This window comes from Aquarana catesbeiana, linkage group LG01 (genome assembly GCF_042186555.1).
Source record: "Aquarana catesbeiana isolate 2022-GZ linkage group LG01, ASM4218655v1, whole genome shotgun sequence".
Lineage (NCBI taxonomy): Eukaryota > Metazoa > Chordata > Amphibia > Anura > Ranidae > Aquarana > Aquarana catesbeiana.
This window is the reverse complement of record NC_133324.1, coordinates 833,363,624-833,385,674: the sequence shown is the minus strand read 5'-3', so window position 1 is coordinate 833,385,674 and position 22,051 is coordinate 833,363,624. Positions and strand designations below refer to the sequence as shown.

Sequence of the window (22,051 nt, the reverse complement as noted above, 5' to 3'; positions counted from 1 at the left end):
AAAGCTTTGCAGTAAAAAAGATTACACTGGCTCATGGACCACAACAGAGACCAGGTATAAAGAAGGTATATTGGCCCATAGACAACAACAGAGGCCAAAATAGACACTGATGGCCACACAAGGAGGGAACTTTACCACTGAGCAGCAATGTAAGGTAGCACTTCACCTCTGACCACCATTGTATGGGGACACTGCACCACGGACAACCATTGTAAGGGGACACTGCACCATTGACTACCAATGTAGGGAGATATTGCGCCACTGTAAGCACCAACGTAAAGGTGTACTTTACCACTGACAACCAATTTAAGAGGACACTGCATCACTGACCACCAATTTAAGTGGATATTGCACTACTGAGCACTAATGTAAGGAGACACTGCATTGCTGATCACCAATATAAGGAGACATTGCACCAATGACCACCAATGTAAATTAACACTGCACCATTGACCACCAATGCAAATTAACACTGTACTATTGACCACCAATGTAGGGAGACACTGCACCATTCACTACCAACGCAAAAGAGCACTTCAGCATTGACCACCAATTTAAGAGGACACTGTACCACTGACCACAAAAGTAGGGAGACATTGCACCACTCATCACCAATACAAGGAGACCCTGCACCACCGACTATCAATGTAAAGAGTACATTACCGCTGATGACCAATGTATGTGGGAATTTCATCACTGACCAACAATGGAAAGAACCACTGACCACCATTATAAGGGGAAATGTCTCTACTGACTACCAGTATTAGGGGGCACTCTACTATCAAACAATGAAAAAAAGTGACATAACCTGATATACCATCAACATAACAAGATGGTTTTCTACTTGACAACAATTTAAGGGGACACTTCTTCCCTAACACCAGTGTAAATAGACACCTCCACGTTTGCCATTAGTGAATGGGACACTGACAACTCTGCACAGTGCACACCTCAGACATTCAGTACTCATCGTACTCATCAATGCTGCAAGCTGCGATGTACATTACATACTCTTGACTGCTCAAAATATTCATCAATGCTATGGGATAGAGTATGGAATGAATACATTCCAAGATATATCAGAAAAATCTACTACACAATGTCATGGCGTCTGTCTGTGATGTATAACACAAACGAGGATGGGTCATACAAGAGCATACCAGCAATTGCTCAAAAATAAAGAAATTCTGTGGTGTGAAATAGGCCAATGAAGCACAACATCCCCTAAATATGTGTCCCTGTGCCTTTTCTGTGGAGTGGGCTCCCTCCAGGCACACTCGCCCTTAAATTTATCCACTGTTATGCATGCTCCAAATTGGAGACTCAAAAATATAGATTTAGAACTGCAGTACATAGAGGAGCCTTGACGTAATCACTGCGGCTTCCACATATGTTTGCAAATGTGTGCAACAAAAACCTCTGTTTTTAATGTTAATTGTTAGACAGGGTCAGTTTGTTTTTTTGCAATATAGCTGGTAAGTGTACTGGGGAATTTTTGTCTTTTCGTTATGTACACTACCTGTCCGTGTGCATCTTACTGCAAAGTCTGGTTATATATTGGGGGTGGTTTGTATAGCTTGTTCGTTGGATTTGGCATGGGGACACATTGGATGCTTTCAGTTGCCATTGTGCTCTTGCTGGGGATCCATTGTGTCCCTGTGTTTTAAAGAGGACTGGGCTCCCTCCAGGCAAGCCTGCTCCTAATTTATCCACTGCTATATGTGCTCCAACTTGGAGACTCTCAAAAATATAGAGTTGGAATCACAGTGCACAGAGGAACCTTGAGGTAGGCACTGTGGCTTCCACATATATTTGCAAATGTATGCAACTAAAACCTCTGTTTTACCATGACTTGTGAGACAGGGTCAATTTGTTTGTTTTTTTGCAGGTTAGGTGGTAAGTGTGCTGGGATTTATTTTTCGTTTTGTGATATCCCCTATATTTACACACACTGAAGCAGTTTGGTATAAATGAATGTTTTGGGTTTTTTTTAAAAGCCAGTGGAGTGCAAAATACACCCAAAAACTTCCACCCGGTGCCAAAAAAAGTGTACACACATAAAGTGACACACAAAAACGTGCAACAGGTGTTACACTGATCCTCCACTAGGGAAGGACCTTACCCTGATCCCCCAGGGCGTTAGACTTCAGACGGGGACTGAAGTACTTCACTTGGGTCCATCTGGTCGAAACCAGACAGACCCCCGTTCTCTGGTAGGTCTGCCGAAACAGACCCACCCAAGTACTAGGCGGGACTTCCCCGAAGGGAGACCCCATGAGAGAGGGCGAACCAAGCCAGAAGGCCTATGTCCACCCCCTCCCAAGACTTTCAGAGTAGGCCCGAGGACCCACACCCTACTCATCACACAGTGACAAACGTGTATACACATCAAACAAAAAAAATACAAAAAAGTGACAAACACGTGGATAAATAAAAAGAAAGTGGGGAGAAAGAAGTGGGAGAGTGAAAAGTGACCATTGTGTAATACAATGGCCGGCCCTCCGGCCAGGAATAACAATTTCCCCTGGTCCTAGCCAAAAGGCTCGGCCCTAGAGGCAGGTGCAAAAAACGTGTGTTGTGGTGAAGTGACCATGCTGCCATAAATCAAGTGCCTAAACACTGTGACTGTACGGCACCCCTGAACTGACACTTCAGGGGCACATTCACCACTGGCTTTTTGTGCAACCCTGACCCCCAACCCAGACCACAGCAGCCCCCACCCCAGCCAGGAAAGCCTGAAGTTCTGGAAGCTTGGTGAGAGCCCTTTACCATCAGGCCTTACCGTCGCTCCCATCCCTCCTACCTAATTACATTCGGGAAATACTAACCGCTCCCCCGGTGGGAAAGAGGAGCCAATGTTCTCTCCCAAAAAACTGACCGGAGCTAGAGTTACCCCAATCTAGGCCAGAAGGCCAGGGACCCGACCCTCTGGCCAGACCCAATGGTTCTCCATCAGAAGGCTTCCCTTTCGGCTACGAACCGCTCCAGGTTACCTTTACACCAGCAGGTTTTGCATAGCCTCCGCTATCCCTGATACCACCTCGCTGTAGATCAGGGACAGAAGCAAGCGCCACCTCCTGGCAACTGATAAAAACAGATACTACATTTGATCTAAGCCAAAAGGCCGAGAGGTCATCTCCTATGGTCAGTCCCATCCCCCACAGTTAGAACGTACACTAGGGAACACAGTTAACCACATGATCGCCTGTGCTGTCAGAGGAGAGGAGACGTGTCGTTTGTTCTTACTAAGTAGGAACAGCGATATGTCTCCTCTCCTACTTAGTACTATCCCCATACAGTTAGAACACACTGAGGGAACACACATTTAACCCCTTGATCACCCCTAGTGTTAAGCCCATCCCTGCCAGTGACATTTACACAGTAATCAGTGCATTTTTATAGCACTGATCGCTGTATAATTGTCAATCGTCCCAAAAATGTGTCAAAAGTGTCCGATCTGTCCGCCATAATGTCGCAGTCCCGATAAAAATTGCAGATCGCCGCCATTACTAGTAAAAATAATAATAATAAAAATGCCATAAATCTATCCCCTATTTTGTAGACGCTATAACTTTTGCGCAAACCAATCAATATACGCTTATTGAGATTTTTATTACCAAAAATATGTAGAAGAATACATATCGGCCTAAACGGAGGAAAAAATTAGCTTTTTTCTAAAAAAAATGGGGATATTTATTATAGCAAAAAGTACAAAATATTGTGTTTTTTCACAAATATTGTCTTTTTTTGTTTATAGAGCAAAAAATAAAAGCCGCAGAGATGATCAAATACCACCAAAAGAAAGGTCTATTTGTGGGAAAAAAGGACGTCAATTTTGTTTGGGTACAGTGTTGCATGACCGCGCAATTGTCAGTTAAAGCATCGCAGTGCAGTATCGCAAAAAATGGCCTGGTCATTGAGCAGCCAAATCTTCCGGGGCTGAAGTGGTTAATGCATGCTAATATTCTATTGGCTTTGCTTGCAGCAGCTTGGTATTGCATGCCATTGCTGAGCCTATCATCTACTAGGACCCCCAGGTCCTTTTCCATCCTAGATTCCCCCTAGTGAGTAAATTGTATTCATATATTTTTGGCACCCAAATGCATTACTTTACATTTTTCAACATTAAAACTCATTTGTCATGTAGTTGCCCACCCCATTAATTTGTTTAGATCTTCTGGTAAGGGTTCCACCTCCTGCGTACAAGTTATTGCCCTGCTTAGCTTTGTATGACCTGCAAATACTGAGATTGAGCTGTTTATCCCATCCTCCCATCCCATCCTCCGTTTATGAATAAATTAAAAAGGATTGGTCCCAGGACAGAACCCTGACCATACCAGACCATTCTGAGTGTTCCCCATTTATCACCACCCTTTGGACTCGCCCCTGTAGCCAGTTTTCGATCCACGTACTCACCCTATGGTCCACTTCTTGTGCTTGTCATTGTGACAGGAAGGCAAGGACACCAATAGAAATATTGTCAGTAGGCCTCTGGTCCTTCCTTCATCACTCAAATTCAAACAATAATATGCATTTTTGTTTCCTCATTGGAGAGATTTCCCATCATTTTGTTTAGACAGGAAGTAAGGAGAAATCTTCACAACAGGAATACAGACAGCAATTAGCATTCAACAAAGGCTCTATCCATGCCCTGCTCTATCTAAATGAAATTAAAATAATAAAATAACAGAGTAGACCCAGGATTGTGTCTTTTCAAGGACCGGTGTCACACAGCCAGCTGTAGAATCACCACAAAAAACTTCTACTAAGCTCTATGACATCATTGGCTCACTGGGCAAGTCTAAATTTCCAGCTAGCATCTTCATCAAAAAAAGTCAACAATCCCTTTTCACCAGGGACAGGATGCCTTGGCCCTTATTGATATTTAGAGAGACCCTGTTACCAAAACTCACTTTTTAAATGAAAACCATACAGGAGTATAAGATAATAAATACTTACATAAACTATATGAAGAAGGATGAAGTGCTACCTCCCCAAAATTAAAAATAAAACCTTACAACTCAAATATATATCACAAAATATGCACAAACCTAAAACAAAAGTGGTGATGCTCCCAATTATTAACACTCACAATGCAATTTTGGGAACCAATGTATGTATATAATAAGATACTAGCGTTGGTAACCCCCAATTGGCAACAAGTGATAAATAAAACAAATAATAATATGGTGACAAAGAGAAGCAATAGAGTGTACACATGCACTATAAATTTAAATCAATTATAGTGAACGTGGCCAATCTCCAGTAAACCATATATAACATCAATGTTCTTTTTTAAAATATTAGAAATAGCATCAAGTTCATTCAATTGGTGAACAAGCCAGAACACTCCGTGATAGTTGTAAATGCAGGGTCTCCCCGGGAGGTGAGCGCATAGTTTGTCCAGTGGAGAGCACTTGCTATTTATGTGTGAAGCACACATTACTCATGGAAGTGTGATATTTGATTTATGACTACTATATAACATTGATTTTATATATGATTTACTGGAGATTGGCCATGTTCACTATAATTGATTTTGATTTGTAGTGTGTGTGTACACTCTATTGTTCCACTTTTGTCACCATTTATTTATATTTTCTCTGCCAGAGACTCTTTACCTAAATCGGAGTTGCGGTGTGTCAGACTGACATGATGCAACAAGGATCACCGCGATGCGCGCCCCCTGGGACGCAAAGCGGCTTGTTATACTGACCACGTCATATGACGTCTGGTCAGGATAACACGATCACTTTGCCAACGTAATTGTGCTATATGGCGGGCAGCAAGTGGTAAAGCTTTGTCAATAAAAATTGGAAGCTGATTGGCTTCTATGCAGAAGTGTGCTTGATTTTGCACTTTCCAGTTTTAGTAAATAAACTCCTAAGTGTAATTTCTGTCTGCTGCTTTATTCCTCTGCTATCAGCATGAATCACTTCTGACAAGTTTTCCTGACACCAAGAGAAAAAAGATGACAGGGGAGGGACCTCCAGCTGATTGACAGCCTCAGCTCTGTTCCTGTGTGCTGTGTGGAGGGGGGGGGGGCGATTCTTCCCTCCAATCAGCTCTCAGGGCTCTCCTCACAGAGCTCTGTAGTGTGTAACTTCAGCTCTTTGCCTCTATTTTTCTGACAGTTTAGACAAGCTTTATAAATTCTGGACTTTGCATGGATGTAGGGAAGGGTGAACTGTAGATAAACAGGTACAACTCATGTAGGAGGATTTGTTTCATCTCTGTGTATCACCCAGTCACTTCACTGGGTATATGTAAGGGTTTACAACCATTTCAAAGCAGTTTCTTCGCACTGTGAATGGACTATTTGGCAGCCAAACAGTTACAGAATCTGTATGCAGTATTAATCGTGTGACATACAATGGCACTAACGCATAATATGATTTTCACTTTCATGAAACAGATTCTGATTTGTTGCACAAATACCAGAATAGCTGTGTGATATTTGAAATGAGCCAGTTCTTTTGAGCACAACCTTGATCAGACATTGTAGATCATCAAAATGCAACTGTATATTGTTATTTGCTGAAATTACAGCCCTCGGTTGATGTGCCCTACTTTTCCCTGGTGACATGATAAATTTCTGCTGCTTTATGCATGTGACGATCAATAGAGCATTGCAGTGTTATCAGAGGACAATATAAAATCTGCAATATTACGCTGATCTGTTTTTTCAGCGTACGGTTTTGATCTGCATCTCAAGGCGCAATAAAAATGAAAATCTATAGGTAACAGAAAAATAATGATACCAGATATCAGATCAAGGGAATTATTCAACAGGGCAGTTCACAAATGTAAATGTGTAAATGCTGGGCCAAAATAAAACAATATGGATTGTAGCATTCTAGAATGACATCACGTGATCAATACATAAAACATTTCAATGGCTCCCTTTATTTCCCTAAAGGGGGGGGGGGTATTTTTATGGTAATCGATATTTATATAGTAGTTATTATTATATATTTTGTTGAAAGTACACTTTAACATTTTCACTTGCTTTCATATTTTATATACAGATTTGTAGCGCGTCCCCTATCTTTAATTTAGACGGTATAGTATAGTCACTGCTGAATGATGTATGAGACTGCAAGATAAGCAAACAGCATACTGTTTTCAAGCAGGCTTGCACTGAGATGAACAGTAAAGCACAATCACTATATAAATATAATGGGTGAATAATTAGCATCTTCAAATAAAACCTTTTAACGCAAATTGCTAGAGCTGACTACAAACCTCAGATGGCAATTGGTTGTCAATGCACCTCCCAGTCCTCAAACAATATTTCACGTGAAAGAATGTTCTATAAATATGCATGCTGGCTTCAGGAAAATGTGTGACCTATAGAGGTGAGGGCTTGTGCTTGGCTGCCAGCTTACCTCGGGGGGAGAACAACAGTCAGTAACCTGTTCCTAAAATGATCAGCTGGGGATGTTGTCTGGGGTTGAGGGGGGTTACAGGTGTAAAATTATTACCCGATGCAACCTGTTATGTCTTTAGTTAAAAACAAATGGTCACTGTCCTCACCTATAACTGGCCTTTGCAGCAAGAAGCATATGGAAGGGCAACGCATGCAAAACAAAACCAGAGAAATTCCCAGCTCAACTTACAGACCAGCAGGGCCGCTATTAGAAATCATGGAGCCCCGTACAGCCTACCTGACAGGGCCCCCTTCAACCACGCCCTTGCCCCCACCCCTGGCACCACCCCTGACCCCAACTTGAAGCGAAATGCAGGTTTGTTGCCGTTTACATATGCGTGTGAAGCCAACGTATGTGTTTGCAATTAGTAAGCATGAAGGAGAAGGGGGCAGTTTAACTTTCTTTTAAATAGTATTTTATTTATTACAGATAAAAAAAAAATCTTACACTGTAGCTGTCATTTTTGCTTTCACAAGAGATGGACAACATTCCTTGTGATAGCATGGGCCATGACAGGTCCTCTTTATAGGGAGATATGAGGTCTTTTAGACCCCATATCTGTCCTCTGGCCTCCAAAGCATCTGATCAAACCAAATCAGCTTGTTCAAGTCAGTAATGGCTTCTTTACATGAGACTGAAACCAGAAGTGATAAAATCTAAAGTGACAAAAGTGATAAAATATAAAGTGACGTCACACGGTGGGAGGAATGACATCCATCCCTCTCACTGTGTCCCAGTAACTGGATGCTACTGGTCTCATCTTAAAAGCAGTAAAGGCTGTGGTGGGACCCCCTTTCACTGCCTGTAAAAGTAATCCAGGGGCTTCTTAGCCACTACGATTACTTTTACTTTGTGCAGAGTCAATGGCTAAAAAACGATATCTCAATCATTGCTGTAGCTAAACCACATCTTCCACCGTTAACTGAAATTGGGATCTGCTTGCTGTCTCTGTGTGTATGTGTTGGTATGTGTCAGCTAAACCACATCTTCCACCGTTAACTGAAATTGGGATCTGCCTGCTGTCTCTGTGTGTATGTGTTGGTATGTGGCCTTCTCTATCTATTGCCCTGTGCACAACCATGACATTATTTGTTGCTCCAGACTGTCTTACCTAAGTTTTATGTGTTGATCTTATCTTGGCCTCTGGCCTTTTGCTTTCCTGACTTTAGAAGCAAAAAGTCCACTTTGATTGTTAGGCATTCTTATAGTCACTCATGATTAATTAACGAACTTCAACCCTACCCTTATAACAGTATATATTTGAGCATCCTTAAGGGGTGAGCACATTGCTCGGGGTGCACATTGCAGGGGCTTCTATCTCTAAGTGATTCTTTCTACAAGTGATATGCACTTCAATCTCTGCACTTCAGCGATTGCACGAAGCAAACAAATACAGCAATCTGCACTGGAAAGCACCTAACAGACTGCAGGTGACCCGTCTCTCTAATAAGCTCTCCTTCCACTCTGTAACATGCACTCTCTACCACTCCTTCTGACACTCCTCTCCTCTCTCCTCAAACTCTCTTACCTTCACCCCCCCTCTCCACCCGCCTGCTTATACATATCACCCTGCCTTCTGTCTTCTCCCTACTACTGCTCCTACCAACTATTGCTCATTCTACATCCATACACTGATAAAACCTCCAGTACTCTGAGACATGCCCCTTCACATAAATCACATTCCCACATTACCTCCCTCACCCTTCTGCTTCTCCTAATCTCTGGGGACATATCCCCAAACCCTGGGCCACCATCATCTGTCTTTGCCCATCGCTCCCATCCTCCTACACCCTCTGGCAGGAGCCGTAACCCACAGAACTTGGTCTCCTCTTTCCAAAACCAGCCCCCCCCTTTTCCTGTGCCCTGTGGAATGCACGTTCTGTCTGCAACAAACTCACCGCCCTTCGCAACCTCTTTATCACAAATTCCTTTAACCTACTTGCCATTACTGAAACCTGGCTTCATGAATCGGACACTATTTCTCCTGCTTCTCTCTCCCATGGGGGCCTTCTCTGGACTCACTCCCCCAGACCAAGTGGACAGAAGGGAGGTGGAGTGGGAATCCTTCTAGCCCCATGCAGGAACTATCAGGTACTTCACCCACCTCCCTCTCTGACACTCTCCTCTTTTGAGGCACATTGCATTAGTCTATTCTCTCCCATTTCTCTAAGAATTGCTGTCATCTACTGGCCCCCTGGACCAGTATCAGCCTTTCTTGATGACTTCTCGGCCTGGCTACCCTACTTTCTCTCTGCTGAAATCCCCACAATCATTCTTGGGGACTTCAACATCCCTGTTAACACTAACACTACTATTACTTCTAAACTTCTCAGTCTCACTTCATCGCTTGACCTGAAGCAATGGATACAGGCTCCTACCCACTCCAACGGCAACACCCTTGACCTTGCCTTCTCCTATCTGTGCACTCCGTGCAAGCTTTCCAATAATCCACTCCCACTCTCTGATCACCACCTTATTAGTTTTGCTCTCTCCTTGTCTTCCACCTCTTCTCCCTCCAACCGCTTAACGGTTACCCGTAGAAACCTTCGCCACCTCAACCCTTCTCTTCTCTACTCTGCTACTGATAACCTCTATGACAAAATCTCACCTCTGTCCTGCCCGAACCAAGCTACTTTCATCTACAACAGCTCACTGTCTTCCTCCCTTGACAAGCTTGCCCCCCTCACTACTCGCAGAATTAGGCCCCGACTGCTACAACCCTGGCAAACAGATGACACCAGAAGTCTCAGAAAACGTAGCCGCGCTCTTGAGCGCCTGTGGCATAAGACTAAGACCCAGGAAGACTTCACACAATATAAATCTGCCCTCCTAAAATACTACTCCTGCCTTCACACTGCCAAACAGACCTACTTTATCACACTCATTAACACCTTCTCATCCAGTCCACGTCAAATCTTCTCTACCTTCAATACTCTACTCTGTCCTCCACTGCCTCCACCCACCAACACACTCACTGCCCAGGAGATTGCCAATCACTTCAAAACTAAGATTGATACAATTCATGAGGAGATCACCAATGCGCAAAAACACCCCATGTCCACAGATACAATCATTACTTCCCTCATTCAACCCTGTTACTATTACTGAGGTTGCTAAACTTTTATCTAGCACCCATCTAACCACTTGCCCCCTGGATCCTGTTCCCTCGCAAATGCTACGCTCACCCTCTGACTCGATTCTACACTCTCTAACTCACATTTTCAACCTCTCCCTCTCCTGTGGCATCTTCCCAAACTCTCTAAAACATGCGCTAGTCATCCCCATTCTAAAAAAGCCCTCACTGGATCCCACCAATCTCAACAACTTACGTCCAATCTCTTTACTCTCCTTCTCCTCCAAACTTCTTGAAAGACTGGTCTACATCCGACTAAGCGACCATCTGACCATGAATAAACTTCTAGATCCCCTCCAGTCCGGTTTTCGCCCTCAACACTCCACGGAAACTGCTCTCCTTAAACTCTCAAATGACCTACTAATGGCTAAAGCCAATGGACACTATTCTGTACTACTTCTCCTGGATCTCTCTGCTGCCTTTGACACAGTGGACCACCCCCTCCTCCTCAAAAAACTCCACTCCTTTGGTCTCCGTGACTGTACTCTTCGCTGGTTCTCATCCTACCTATCACACCGCTCCTTCAGTGTCACTTACAACTCTACTTCCTCCTCTCCTCTTCCTTTTTCCATTGGGGTCCCCCAAGGTTCTGTTCTTGGACCTCTCCTTTTCTCAATCTACACCACCTCCTTGGGTCAGTTGATTGCCTCCCATGGCTTTCAATATCATCTCTACGCTGATGACACCCAAATCTATCTCTCCACCCCCCAACTCTCTCCATCTGTCTCCTCACGCATTACCAACTTACTAGCAGACATATCAGCCTGGATGTCACATCACTACCTCAAACTCAACCTATCCAAAACCGAGCTCATGATATTTCCTCCCTCAGGTGCCACTTCCCCTGCTTTCCCTGTCAATATCAACGGCTCAACTATCAACCCATCTCCCCACGCCAAGGTCCTAGGTGTAATCCTGGACTCTGAACTAACCTTTCGACCCCACATTCTATCACTATCCAAAGCTCGCCGCCTCAATCTCCGCAACATCTCCAAGATACGTCCCTTCCTAACCAATGTCACCACAAAGCTTCTAATCCACTCCCTGGTCATCTCCCGCCTCGACTACTGCAACTCCCTCCTCATTGGTTTACCTCTAAATAGGCTATCCCCACTTCAGTCCATCATGAACGCTGCTGCCAGGCTCATCCACCACACAAACCGCTCAGCGTCTGCTACACCCCTCTGCCAATCCCTCCATTGGCTGCCACTCAATCATCAAATTAAATTCAAGATACTAACTATAACTTACAAAGCCATCCACAACCTGGCCCCCAGCTACATCTCTAACCTAGTCACAAAATACCAACCTAATCGTTCTCTTCGCTCCTCCCAAGACCTCCTGCTCTCAAACTCCCTTGTCACCTCATCCCATGCTCGCCTTCAGGACTTCTCCAGAGCCTCCCCCATCCTCTGGAATGCTCTACCCCAATCCGTCCGTTTTTCTCCTACTTTATCCACTTTCAGACGATCCCTGAAAACTCATCTCTTCAGAGAAGCCTATCTGGCCCCCACCTAACAACTGTACATTTATCTTCTCAATCAGCACATCACCCACAGTTATTACCTCTTGTATCTTTTGACCTTCCCTCTTAGATTGTAAGCTCTAAGGAGCAGGGCCCTCTGATTCCTACTGTATCAAAGTGTATTGTATTTGTACTGTCTACCCTCAAGTTGTAAAGCGCTACGTAAACTGTTGGCGCTATATAAATCCAGTATAATAATAATATAATAATAATAATATCATCAACCTTCCAATCCAGCGACGATGGGAAGCAGTTAAAGGGGATTGGTTTGGGGGGCAGTGAAAATGCAGCTCCGCTGCACGTTTACTGTTCCCCCAAATAAATTTTTAACTGGTTCCCGACCGGCGCACGCCGATGTACGTCGGCAGAATGGCACGGCTGGGCAAATGGGCGTACCGGTACGTCCATTTGAATTCCCCGCCGTGCCATTGCGAGTCGGGCCGCGGCCTCGATCGCCGCGGGGATACCCGTGATCGCCTCACTGAGAGGACGAATGGAGAGATGCTGATGTAAACAGCATCTCCCCGTTCTGCCTAGTGACAAGTATCACTGATCTCTGCTCCCTGTCATCGGGAGCTGTGATCAGAGTAATGACACTGCTAGCCCATCCCCCTACAGTTAGTAATCACTCCCCTAGGACACACTTAACCCCTCCCCGCCCCCTAGTGGTTAACCCCTTTACTGCCAGTGTCATTTACACAGTAATCAGTGCATTTTTAATCGCACTGATCGCTGTATAGATGACAATGGTCCCAAAAATGTGTCAAAAATGTCCGACATGTCCGCCATAACGTCGCAGTCACAATAAAAATCGCTGATTGCCACCATTACTAGTAAAAAAAAAAATTATTAATAAAAATGCCATAAAACTATTTAGTAAACGCTATAACTTTTGCGCAAACCAATCAATAAACGCCCTTTGCGATTTTTTTTACCAAAAATATGTAGAAGAATACGATCGGCCTAAACTGAGGAAAAAAAATGTTTTTTTATATATTTTTGGGGGATATTTATTATAGCAAAATGTAAAAAATAATGTGTTTTTTTCAAAATTGTCGCTCTTATTTTGTTTATAGCGCAAAAAATAAAAATCGCAGAGGCGATCAAATACCACCAAAAGAAAGCTCTATTTTGTTTGGGAGCCACGTTGCACGACCGCGCAATTGTCAGTTAAAGCGACGCAGTGCCAAATCGCAAAAAACGCTCTGGTCAGGAAGGGGGTAAAATCTTCCGGGGCTGAAGCAGTTAAAGTAGCATGCTTCTTATTATCATCAGGTACCAATTATCACACAGGCAGCACAGTAAGCAGGGGCTCTATCATGACTTTATCATGGCTCTATGTCACATGGCTGTTGGGTACTGGCTTAGTTAACTTATGGCTGTATTGTATATAACAGACTGTAACAGTACAACCATAACAAAGTCAGCACCAAAAGCAATGTGACACAGAGCCATGACAGAGACCCTGCTGTGCTGCCTATGTGATGATTGTAACCTGCTGTGCTGTGAGATATATAAAATAGGACACAGTGAGTATTTCTTTCCTCTATTCCCCACTCACTGTGTCCAGTACAGCCACGATCTCCTCCTGCTCTTCCCTGTCAGCCGCTCAACTTCTTCACATCTGGTGAGGATTGCAGCCGGGAGCCGAACGGAGAATCACAGTATAGTGAATAGTGGGGCGGCATGATGTACATGCGCCCCGAAAATAAAGAAATAGTCCCTCCGCTGTGCTCCTCTCCTGAGCCCCTGTGTTGACCAGATGAGTCCCAGGAAAATATAACTACTCTGTAAGCTTTTTTTTATGCAGTAACGAACTGTCATGATGTCATAATGCATGGGCCCCACTGTGTAGCTGATCTGGGCGGGCCTGGTACATCAGGGCTGGTTGTACTGCCCTATTAGCGGCCCTGCAGACCAGTCTGCAACCAACCAAATTATCCTGTTTAACAGTATGCGTTAAAAACAGGGGTTTAGTCTGCACACATTTGCAAATACATGCGTAAGCTACCGTGCCCCGTTGAGGCACCCCAGTATTTTCTGTAGTCCACTCCTAACTCTAAATTGTGAGAACCTCCACAGTGGCAGCACATGCATTATAATAGATAGGCAGAGGGTAGGCTGGTCGGTAAGTTGAGCTGGGAATTTCTCTGGTTTTGTTTTGCGTATGTCTGTAGTTACCTTAAAGTGATTGTAAAGGCTTGTTTAAAAAAAAATAAATAACAAACATGTGATACTTACCTCCTCTGTGCAGTTGGTTTTGCACAGAGCAGCCCCGATCCTCCTCTTCTCGGGTCCCTATTTGCTGCTCCTAGTCCCTCCCTCCTTTGAGTGCCCCTCAGCCAGCAGCTTGCTACAGGTTGTCACCCAAGCTGAGTCAGAGCTCCGTGTATCCATTCAGACACGGAGCCCCAACATGGCCCCGCCCCCTCTCTCCCCTGATTGGCTGAATGACTTTGGTTGACAGCTGTGGGAGCCAATAGCGCCGCTGCTCTGTCTCAGCCAATCAGGAGGAGTGTACTGGATGGCTGGACATTACTGGAGAAAGAAGGAGCTCAGGTAGGTAATTGGGGGGCTGCTACACACAGAAGGTTTTTTATCTTAATGCATAGTATGCATTAAGATAAAAAAACTATCTGCCTTTACAACTCCTTTAAAGTGATTGTAAAGCCTAGTTTCTTTTTTCTATAAAAATAACAAAGATGTTCTACTTACCTGCCTTGTGCAGTGGTTTTGCACAGAGCAGTCCAGATCCTCCTCTTCTAGGGTCCCTCTTTGCTGCTCCTGGCCTCTCCCTCCTGTTGAGTGTCCCCACAGCAAGCAGCTTGCTATGGGGGCACCTGAGCTGAGTCACAGTTCCATGTGTCCATTCAGACATGGAGCTGCCCCCTCTCTCTCCTGATTGGCTAGCCAAAGATTGCAAAGCCGACTTTGAATGACAGCAGCGGAAGCCAATGGCGCCACTGCTGTGTCTCAGCCAATCAGGAAGGAGAGTCCTGGACAGCTGAGACACTCGCAGACATAGATGGACAGAGACAGGGCTCAGGCAAGTATTAGGGTGCCAGAGGGGGGTTGCTGCACGGAGAAGGTTTTATTTATCTTAATGCACAGAATGCATTAAGATAAAAAAACCTTCTGACTTACAACCCCTTTAACAGACTATATGCACTGGGATGATAATTGCACATCAAACTACACTTAAAATGTTACTAAACCCAGGACCCTGCATTCACTATATCTGATCTCCCACAGTACACAGAACATGGAAATGTAATTATTTTAGTAAATATAAACTGCTAAATACCCTTTCTCATTAGCCATATATAGCAGTCTTGTGACGTCTATCAGTGTCTGGCCGAGCACTGGTTAAAGCTTGTAGGAGGAGTTTTCATTCACCTCTGACTGTCCTATGAGGCTGCATGACCCCCGACCTTCTGTCAGTGCTGACTGGCCCTGTGCTGATCACATGCACCTTCCCAAAAAAAAAAAAACCTCTCATGCAATACACACCAAACTGAGCATGTGCAGTGTGACTCCAAGGCTCTGTTCTATCAGCAGATGGATTAGGGACAGTAAAAGAAGGAGAATAACAGAGAAGGCAGCTTTAAACAGCCTTTTTACACAATGCAGAGGGTTAACAGTAAGTATAACAAGCATACTTTACTTCATAAATAGAATGATTTTACTGTTGTGGGTGTAGCAATACTTTAAAGTGTCATTAAACCCACGCCATTAAAAACTATCAATAAATGGTGTATTACATGCTGTCCATACTCAGTCACTATGGGATTTGTTATTTGTATTCTGCAAATGTGGTTGATCCTGCTGCTCTCTATGTCCCCCTTCTGTCCTAGTCCCCAATGCAGCTGGGGATTTTGCAGAGCAGTGCTGGCACCTCTGCACATGCTCAGTTTTCAGTGAGTTTCTATGCTTAGCATTTCCTCCCTATCACATATGAGCAGCTCATGTGACTATAGAATCACACATGTGGGCGTTTACACAATGGTAAATGACAACCCACTCCCCCCTCCTCCTCCATACCCACTAACCAGCTAAACACAATGGGAAATTACATCATGATTAATGGAGGCTTCACCTTCCTGTTATTCTAAGACACAGTCTGGAGGGACGTTACACAGCCCGTGACTGGCAGAAATCCACCAACATCATGTTATTGCCAAAAAATAATAAAGATTTGATTTCAAATATACATTTGTATCCAAATTTTAAAGTTTTTTTATATTCATTATTTATTTTCTCCCTAAGCTGTTTTTTTTTATTTTGAACATGTGACCAGCAGCAGAGGACTAGAAGCTCCTCCCGCTTATGTTTCCCAGTGTGTGCTTAGTATCACTTTAAAGGGCAGTGTCTTAAAGGGTGCGACTGGGAAAGTGGGCTGAAGGCTTTTCATGAAGCCAGACAGAGGACATAGCTTTAAACATTAGGGCCAGTTCATACCACAATGTCTGTGTTCCAGCTGCATTTCTGCATGCATATTTATTTATATGCGATCCGGTGCATCAGTCCCTAAGGGCTGGCTCACACCAGGTGCAGTCCAGTGCATTTTTATTCTGCATCAAAATCACATGAACAGTGTTTAACATGGATTCCAATGGCCCCAGTTCACACCAGTGCAGTGTGTTCCAATGTAGTCAACAAAACTAGAACATTTTGCATTTTTTTCTGTATGGAATTCACCTGGAAACACATCAAAAACACACTGGAAATTACATGTCCTCAATTGAGATGAAGAAAAAAAAAGGAGGGGAAAAAACACATTGGAACATCAAAAATGCACTAAACACATCAAGCAGAAACACATCAGTAACACAGAAATTATGGTGTGAACCGGCCCTTAAAGTGGTTGTAAACCCTCACTTATACCCAGTTAAATGAACAGCCTCAGATCATACACAGAGATTAAACAAATTTCGCTCATGTCTTTCTGGACCTTGCTTTGTGCACTGGTCCAAATTATTTGCTGGAGGGGGGATTATGGTGTGGGGTTGATTTTCAGGATTTGGGCTTGGCCCCTTAGTTCCAGTGAAGGGAACTCTTAAGGCGTCATGCATACCAAAACATTTTGGACAATTTCAGGCTCCCAACTTTGTGGAAACAGTTTGGGGAGGGCCCTTTCCTGTTCCAACATGATTGCCCGCCAATGCACAAAACAAGGACCATAAAGTCAAGGATGAGCAAGTTTGGGGTAGAGGAACTTGAATGGCCTGCACAGAGTCTTGACCTCAACCCGATAGAACACCTTTGGCAGGAATTAGAGCAGAGACCTTCCCGTCCAACATCAGTGCCTGACCTCACAAATGCACCTCTGGAAGAATGGTCAAACATTCCCATAGACACACTCCTAAACCTTGTGGACAGCCTTGCCAGAAGAGTTGAAGCTGTAACAGCTGCAAAGTGTGGGCCAATGCAATATTGAACCCTATGGACTAAGTCTGGGATGCCATTAAAGTTCATGTGCATATAAAGGCAGGCGTCCCAATGCTTTTGGTAATATAGTGTATATGTGCTTTGTTCAGATTTCATGACTGAGGTTTACAACCACTTTAAAGTCTCTAATAAGACATTATACTAAAATCATCTCAGGAGTAGTAATGGGCATGGTTTAATGTTCTCTGTAAAACTTTGAGCAATATGTAAATGCTATGTAAATAAAATAACAAACTAGTCTAAAGGAAACAATGCACAGTCCCCTGGGTGGCCCCACACTATAGTCAAAGAAGAGATTCATGTAAACATGTTGGCACTTTCCCATGTGGGGAGTGTGCCCACTGCCCATACCTTAACAATAAAAAACTTTTTTTTTTCTTCTAAATGGGGACATGTTTGTTTCAAAGCGTTTTGTAAATATGATAAATGTTTATGGAATTGTATGTAAATTCTTTTTCTTGGAGTCTTGGATGTCCTAGTAGCCGTGGGATTCCCCAGCCAGGTCCGTGGCCCAGCATATGTCAGACACAGAAAGGCCCCTTGGAGTTTGATCTCCCTGGGGGCTTTTTTCCCCGCACTCTAACTGGGTGGTGTGATGTTAGCTCTCTGCCTTGTAGAGATGGCTCTTTTGCTGGAAGCATCTCATGCTTTGCAGGAAGTTCGCCTTCTTTAACCCAAAGAAGAGTGGGGGCCTAACTTCCATGTTGGTGCCGATCTCCAACATTGCGCCCATCTGGTCTCCGAAGATGACGTATTCCGGGACCTGGAAATTACATATTCCAGAAACCCAGAAATTACGTATCCTGGGGCCGGCCGTGACATTATACTAAAATCATCTCAGGAGTAGTAATGGGCATGGTTTAATGTTCTCTGTAAAACTTTGAGCAATATGTACATGCTATGTAAATAAAATAACAAACTAGTCTAAGAAACAATGCACAGTCCCCTGGGCGGCCCAACACCATAGTCAAAAACTCAATAAAAACAAAAATAAATAACTAAACACCAAAGAATTGGATCTCCAACAATTTCTGGTCACATATTGTACAGATACATCATGGAAGATTGATGTCATCAGACTTCCTACCTATTAATATGTCCATCCCTGGACTGGTACTTTGGCGATACTGTAAGGCAAATCATATGATTTACATGGTTTATGTTTAGACCTTAGGTGCATTTAAATTCGGCTTGAACTTTTTAAAGGCTGAAGATTGTCAGGAATCAGGATAACAGGCGAGATTACCTGGTATGCTTTCTAATTTCCTTCTTAGTTCCTCATTCTCCTGCTGTAGACAGATGACCTCTTGTTCCAGTTCCTGGCACCTGGGACAGTAGCCTTCTTCATCCTCATCGTCGTCCTCCTCCTCAGGAAGAGTGGAGGATGATGGGTGGCCATGTGATTCAGAGGTTGCTGGTGATGCCCACCCACCCATTGTATGCACTGGAGACGATGAAAGAACATCCATGTCGGTCATGTGACCATAATCAGTGGTGGATGAGATATTCCGAACTGGGAAACTGCTGGCCAGAAGGTAGTTTTGAAGGGAATCAGTGAACACCCTCAGGAATGCAGAGGTTTGTTGCTTTTTGTGAATGTACTGCATTTCTACGTCTGGTTTGTCTGATGGTTGATTGTGAAAGGCTTTATTAAGCTGGCACTGGTCTGACCTTTCACTATAACTGTTATTTTCCTGTTTCACACAAGACAAGGCTGGAGAATGCTTTGAGTCCAAAAGCTTCCCCCCACAGTTCAACAGGTTTAGCACTCGGCTACACTGCTGGGCAAAGGCATCGAGAATCATCCGGCTTTCTGAAAAGAGAAAATAAAAAAAGTAACGAAAAGACAACCATGGCATCAGGGAAAAAAAAAAGCCCCTGCAATGGGTTCATTTCTTCATTAACTGCCAGAATTAGCCGTCATTCAGTTTGATTAGAAACACATGCTTTCATTGCAATGTAAAGTTAATTGCTTATGTTCTTATTGATTTGCATAATTAACAATGACAAGTATTAATAGCAAGAAAATGTAAATGTACTCACTATTTACTGCTCCCTTCACAAAGCTTATTTCAGATCCTTCATGTTTAAATAATGGATTTATTACAAAAAATAAAAATAAATTCTTTTAGCAGTAGTAGTTGAATACTGTAGACAAGCATGTGAATAATTAATGAATGAAGAAGCAAGCTGAAAAGAAAATAATTCAGAAGCTAAGGAGACAATTTATTAAAAGATGCAATGTGTGCTGCATTGGGGTATATAGGAGCCATCATTACATTTGATTAGAAGGATACACCAGAGGCCTTCAAACAATGTATATTGTGCAAAGTGTGTTTTTTTTAAAAAACTAGAAATGCACAAGATTCCAATCTAGGAACATACTATAATCTTAATACATGGGAATGTAATAACATATTATGTTGTAGGACTCTTTCTTTCGAAAATTCTGACGGACCTAGAAATAGAACATGTTTTAAATCTTTCCGACGGAATCAATTCCTATCAGGAAAACCATTTGTCTGTATGCTATTCCGACGGACCAAAAATGACGCAAGGGCAGGTATTGGCTACTGAACTTACTCTTTATAGTCCCGTCGTACGCCATCGCGTTCTAAACTATTGGACTTTGGTGTGATTGTGTGTAGGCAAGTCCATTTCAGCGGAAAAAACGTCAGAATGTAATAACATATTATGTTGTAGGTTTCTCTTACTGGTAAGGCACACCACTGGACTTTCTGGAAAGGTGAATGGCCAGTAGAACCTGTGCTAAACAATCGGACTTTGGTGTTATCGTGTGTAGGCAAGTCCGTTTCAGTGGAACTCCGTCGGAAAAACCCTCAGAGTTTATTCTGATGGAAAAAACGGTCGTGTGTATGCGGTATCAGTATAACCAAGCTCCTGTTTTACCACCACAAATCCTGACCTTTAATGTTCAACTTGAGGAAAGTTTAAATGGATGCACACAGCCCCATCTTGGAGCATGAAAGTATGAGTGTAGAGGATTTAATATCATGTTAAATGTCTAATTAGAAGACAGTAAAAATGGGTTTTCTCTTGTAAGGTTAAAAACCCACTGAAAAATAGGCTTATTTTATGCGGACATTCTCATGAACACTTTAATGAACTAGTCTTTCCTAAACAGAGCTTCTCAAACATATCCTCAGGCTTTAGTGACAGTGGATGCTTTGCTGGTTTTCACAGTGACCAACATGTGCTCCTGAGAGGAGATCCAAAACATCTGAACTGGTGGGGAAGCCTGAGGTCAGGCTTTAGAACTTTCCTATAGTTTATGTGTAAATTTCCCATCATGCTTGAGGTGATTGTATCCGTATTAAGCCTATTACACACGGGCAGAATGTCGGATGACATCTGCCGGTTCAATAAAAACCGGCCAGCATTTGGCCCGTGTGTATTGGAGTCGGTCCGACAGAAGCCAGGCGTTCGGCCTGCTTCTGTCAAAGGTACATGACCGAAAAAGGGTCTGTTCATCGGCTCCTGATCAGCGCTCTTAGCCAATGGCTGAGAGCGCTAACCGGAGTGTTTTGGTGGGGGGGCATCTCCTTGTCAGAACACAACAGAACGGCAGGGGAGATCGCTGTACTAATGTTGGATAGTTAGTACAACGGCTCCTCCTGAGCTGTTTAATTTTTTTCATTTAGCCCTGTTGGGGTAGTAGTGTATACTAAGCTTTAGTGTACTTGCAACAAAGATAATTGAGTACTGTCCATGATTCTTTTTTTTTTATTTAAACAAACACTCAAATTTTCAGGGAAAGTTTTCGGGGTGTTCCCTTTTTCTCGATACCATTGTATAACTGGTCATTTTTTTTTTTTTACATTCAATAGCAATTTCCTCCATCCACATAATGGGGATGGATAGAGGAATCCTTCCTTTTGAGACAGAGGGGTTGATTTACTAAAGGCAAATAGACTGTGCACTTTGTAAAGTATAGTTGCACTCTGCAAGTGTAGTTGCTCCAGAGCTTAAGCGGGATTCTGGCCGGGAAAAAAAAAAGTAAAGTCAGCAGCTACAAACACTGTAGCTGCTGACTTTAAATAAGCACACTTACCTGTCCTGGGTGCCCGCGATGTCGGCCGCCCGAGGCCGACCCATGCCTCGGCTCTTGGGTCCCGGCACCGCCATCCTAACTAAGGGAAACAAGCAGTGGAGCGTTATGGCGTCACTGCCCGTTTCCCACTGCGCATGCGCGAGTCGTGCAGCGCTTTGTGAATGGGACGCGATGTGTTGTGGGACACACACAGTTCCCATAACACACCGCGCCCCATTCCCCAGAAGACAACGCGGGGAGGAAAAGACTGAAGATCACCACGGCGTAGGAAGAGGCAGATTAGGAAGACTGCCTAGCAACAGTCATTTCACGTAAGTTACATTTTTTTTTTTTCCTCCATTTTTTTAGGTTTTTTTTTTATGCAATTTTTTTTTTCAGGGTGGACCTCCACTTTAGTTAAGGAGGTAAAGCTTCACTTTTCAAAGAGTACCCAATCACATGGA

General features: G+C 43.5%; 1 protein-coding gene and 1 pseudogene across 1 annotated transcript in view; both read right to left on the bottom strand.

Annotated features, from left to right (window-relative positions):
* The window catches only part of BEND4 (BEN domain containing 4), a 200,539-nt gene that overhangs the window by 109,052 nt on the left and 69,436 nt on the right, over positions 1-22,051 (bottom strand). The window contains exon 2 of the mRNA XM_073608509.1: positions 18,783-19,349. Within this exon, the coding sequence (XP_073464610.1) occupies positions 18,783-19,349 (567 nt within the window). The remainder of the gene's footprint in view (positions 1-18,782; positions 19,350-22,051) is intronic.
* LOC141124471 (U2 spliceosomal RNA) lies at positions 3,003-3,136 on the bottom strand (annotated as a pseudogene).